The following is a 4,003-nucleotide window of genomic DNA, read 5'->3' on the forward strand; positions in this document are numbered from 1 at the left end:
CAACTACTAACTATAAATCTTTTGTCACAAGAGGAACAACTGTCTCTGGCTGAAGTCTCTTTGTAAATTGAGAGTTTATGTGTTGATGTTACATCCACAGGTCTGCACAGGGCTTGGGGTTATATTATGGGTTTCATTTACTCAGACAAGAATAGAACTTGGACTTCAGCACCCTGCTTCCTTACCCAAGGTCCCCTATCTCTTTCTTCTAAAGCTGTTCTAGGAACTTCACTGTTCATGAATATACAAATGACATGGTAAATATAGAGATGTCCACACCCCAGAACAACACATGATCAGTGTCCTCTCCACAGTCACTGAGCACACAGGTCCTTACCATGGAGTGGAGCTGGATCACTCTCTTCCTCATGTCAATAACTACAGGTAAAGGGGCATTCCAGTTCTAAATCTGAAGAGGGAACAGGGACTGAGGTGACAATGACTCCTAACCTGTCTATTCTCTACAGGTGTCCACTCCCAGGTACAGCTGCAGCAGTCTGGGCCTGAGCTTGTGAGGCCTGGGACCTCAGTGAAATTGTCCTGCAGGGCCTCTGATGATATCACTAACTATTATATTCACTGGGTGAAGCAGAGGCCTCATCAGGGCCTGGAGTGGATTGCATGGATTGATCCTGAAAATGGTGAAACTAACTACAATCAGAAGTTCCAGGGCAAGGCCACACTGACTGCAGACACATCCTCCGACACAGCCTACATGGAGCTCAGAAGCCTGACTTCTGAAGACTCTGCGGTCTATTACTGTAGCACACACAGTGTTGCAACCACATCCTGAGTGTGTCAGAAACCCTGGAGGAGCAGGAAGTTGTCTTGGGACTGAGATGACAGAGACGACTAGCCTTAAGATTTACACAGAAATAATCTTTCTAAGTGTCTGTTTTCTGCTTCCTTCTCTATAAATAAAATGATGCTAATCGACCCCCATTTACATGTTTCTCTGTAATAAAACACTAAAGAAGGGAAAACTGTGTTAATGCATAGACAGAATTATCTCTGGATTTGAAGAGACAAATGTTTCGGAGTAGCTTTGTATAATGTATAATATGAATTTTACCAGTAAAGTTCACATAAACAGCATCTGTCCAAACCAAAATTCCTCTCACAGTCTTAAGTAGCATGATTGTGTGTTTTAAAATTCTGCCTGTATTGTGCAGCAGAATTTCAATTTCTCAGAATGCAAGAGATATTTACATCATAATGTACTACCACATAAGTGTAAATCTTATAAGTTGATAAAAATATCACTAATTAGTTTTCATAGAACTGATTTATTTACCCAGTGTGTATGCATGTCAGCTGAGAATAGGATTGAGGTTATTTGTTTTAATGTGATCTTAACTTTACTGCCTTTCCAGAACCAGTACCCTGAGCTACAGTTTCAGGCTTTTACAGACACCAACCTTCTCTGACACACGATCATCCTTCACGTTCCTCTGGATATGTTGAAGTCACTCTTGTTCTATAGAGTGATTGATTTTGGATACCTGGGCCAATAACAAGCAACATGGAATCCTGTGGTACTTGATAATCTCAAGGGTTTGAATCAGTAAGAAATTTCTGTAGGGTAGAGAGATAGTTTGGCATGTTCCTGTAACCAACAGAAATCCCCTAGAAATATGAATGCTATGTACTGAATATTTATGTCATAATCTTCATATGTTGTCGTAGGCCGGGATCACATTGGCCTATTCTATGTTAGAGATCATTAAACCTTTGTTGAATTTAAAATACTGCTTGAATTTAAAATACTGTCTTCATAAAGCACTCTCCTGTGTCCACCAACAGAAAAGCATTAATGATCAGCTGGCAATGGAATCTTGTGATCCTGTCCTCTGAATTGAATATGATTCAACAATGTTAAGGCATCAGTCAAGTGACTGTAAGAACATGATTCAAGCAGTTGTCTGTTGCATGCTGCAGAGTCATTTTGAAGTGCCCAAAAACCCTTATACTGCAAACTTAAGCACCTTATACTCTCCACTCTGTACAGCCACTGTGGAATCAGTGACTGCTCCAGAGGAAGATTGGAATAGAACTACTCCAGCATCCAGCTATACCACTCATGAACTTATACCCAAATGACTCTACATCCTACTTTAGAAACTCACTCAATAATGTTCACTGCTACTCTACAGATAATAGCCAAAACTGTAAAGAGCCTCTTTGCTCCTTTTATCATCTATTCCAGGATCCTTTTTTTCTTGTGGAACCATTCTACTGCCTGCCTTTGATGATAACATTTATGATGACCTTTGAATCTCATGGAGATAAATTCAGATACATTCCTATTTCAATATATATAATTTAATCATAAATGAAGGGCCATTGAGATGTTGAAATACACTGGAAAATGAACCAAGTGTAGGTGCAGGTCTTATTGTCCATCTTTCCATGAGATTCCGTGCCTCAGCTGACTCTCAGCATTGAGGCTTTGGTTTCTTTATATAGTGTCACTATAACTTTGTGATAAGTTCAAACTCATGGTTTAGACACATCTTGATGCCATTACATTTCATACATTTAAATAAAAAGATAGTTTATTTCTAAAAATGAGTTGATCATTTTTGACATAGATTTTTTGAAATAACTCAGTTTAATCAAGATTTTTTCTATATTTTCAGTCATGCTCATATCACAAAGTCACTGTGAAAGGTGTTCATAGTTAGGCAAATCATTGTCTTTCCTAACTCTAAAGCATCCATAGTGGCAAGAAAAGAGATTATATTGTATTTTAACATTACAGTACCAGTGAATAAAATCTTAGGCCCTGTGTGGTGACTTTCAGTGTCTTCTGTCCTTCTGGTCCTCCTCCAGTATGCTCGAGGTCTGAGAGAATTGAGCAAACTTTGTCTTTGCCTACAGTTTATGCTTTCTGTTGGTGCTGTTTTTAAAGAATCAGAGGACAGTATAAAGATGACGCTACTAATATTGAATAAACAGAAATCTCCAATACATGAGGCAGGAAATGAACAGATTAGTAGTCAATGAAATAACACTCTTCCATGCAATTATAGACTGCATAGCTGCCAGCCTGCAAGGACACCTACTCTTCCCTGCTCCATTCACAGAGCACTCATCAGATGTGTTATATACTGAAGACCTGGCTCCATCATGTTGGCTACATTAACTGGGGTAAAAGGTAAACTCCAGTGAGGTCTTCTGTACCTCCCCTTACAGATTGGCTCACCCTGAGTCCTAAAACTTAAGTCTTTCCTCAAAGTCAGTACCTGGCATCAAATGCAAGTCTCTCCTGGATTCACTTGTTTTCAAAAGTCAAAGCTGGGCCTGGGTACTCACTGGTGTGCAGCTATGGACAGATTTCTTTCTTCATTCCTGCTTCTGATAAACCCAGCAGGTGAGTGCCAGGGCTCAGTATGGGGCAGACTTCTATATGATCACCTATTCCAACATTATCCTTTGCTTTACTTTCTCCAGTTTTCCTGTCCCAGGATCTCATACTGACCTGCTCTTTCTCTGGGATTTCACTGAGCACTTCTGGTATAGGTGTGGGTTGGATCTGTCAGCCTTCAGGAAAGGGTTTGGAGTGGCTTGCAAACATTTGGTGGGATGATACTAAGTTCTACAACACACCCCTGAGGACGTGGCTTACAGTCTCCAAGGACACCCACAACTGGGTATTCCTCAAAATCTCCAGTGTGTATGCTGCAGATATTGCTACATGCTATTGTGTACAGAGAGCACATTGACACAGCCTCATCCAACAGCAGTACAATAGTCGAGGCTGCTTCTCAGCTCTATGCTTTCCTTCTACAATTTATGGGTTTGGGAGTGGACACAGTTTTCCTGCTAGCCTCTGGGGATTCTTCTTCACTATTTGTTTCAGAGCCATGTCACCCTGATACACATATTAAGTCCCTTTAAAAAATTATCCAATAATGAGAATCTTTTCCTAAGATTTTCCTGGAGGCCAAAAAGTGTGAACCTAGTTCCACCTTTTCTGAAAGTCAGAGAGTTTTTGTTCATA

At 40.2% G+C, this 4,003-nt stretch overlaps 1 gene segment (V, D, J or C); it reads left to right on the plus strand.

The window, feature by feature from the left end:
* The first annotated feature begins 325 nt into the window (after nt 1-325).
* LOC130882706 (Ig heavy chain V region VH558 A1/A4-like) lies at nt 326-793 on the plus strand. The segment is given in 2 exon segments: nt 326-384; nt 468-793. Coding segments are annotated over 2 exon segments (372 nt in total).
* The last annotated feature ends 3,210 nt before the right edge of the window (nt 794-4,003 follow it).

This window comes from Chionomys nivalis, chromosome 10 (genome assembly GCF_950005125.1).
Source record: "Chionomys nivalis chromosome 10, mChiNiv1.1, whole genome shotgun sequence".
NCBI lineage: Eukaryota > Metazoa > Chordata > Mammalia > Rodentia > Cricetidae > Chionomys > Chionomys nivalis.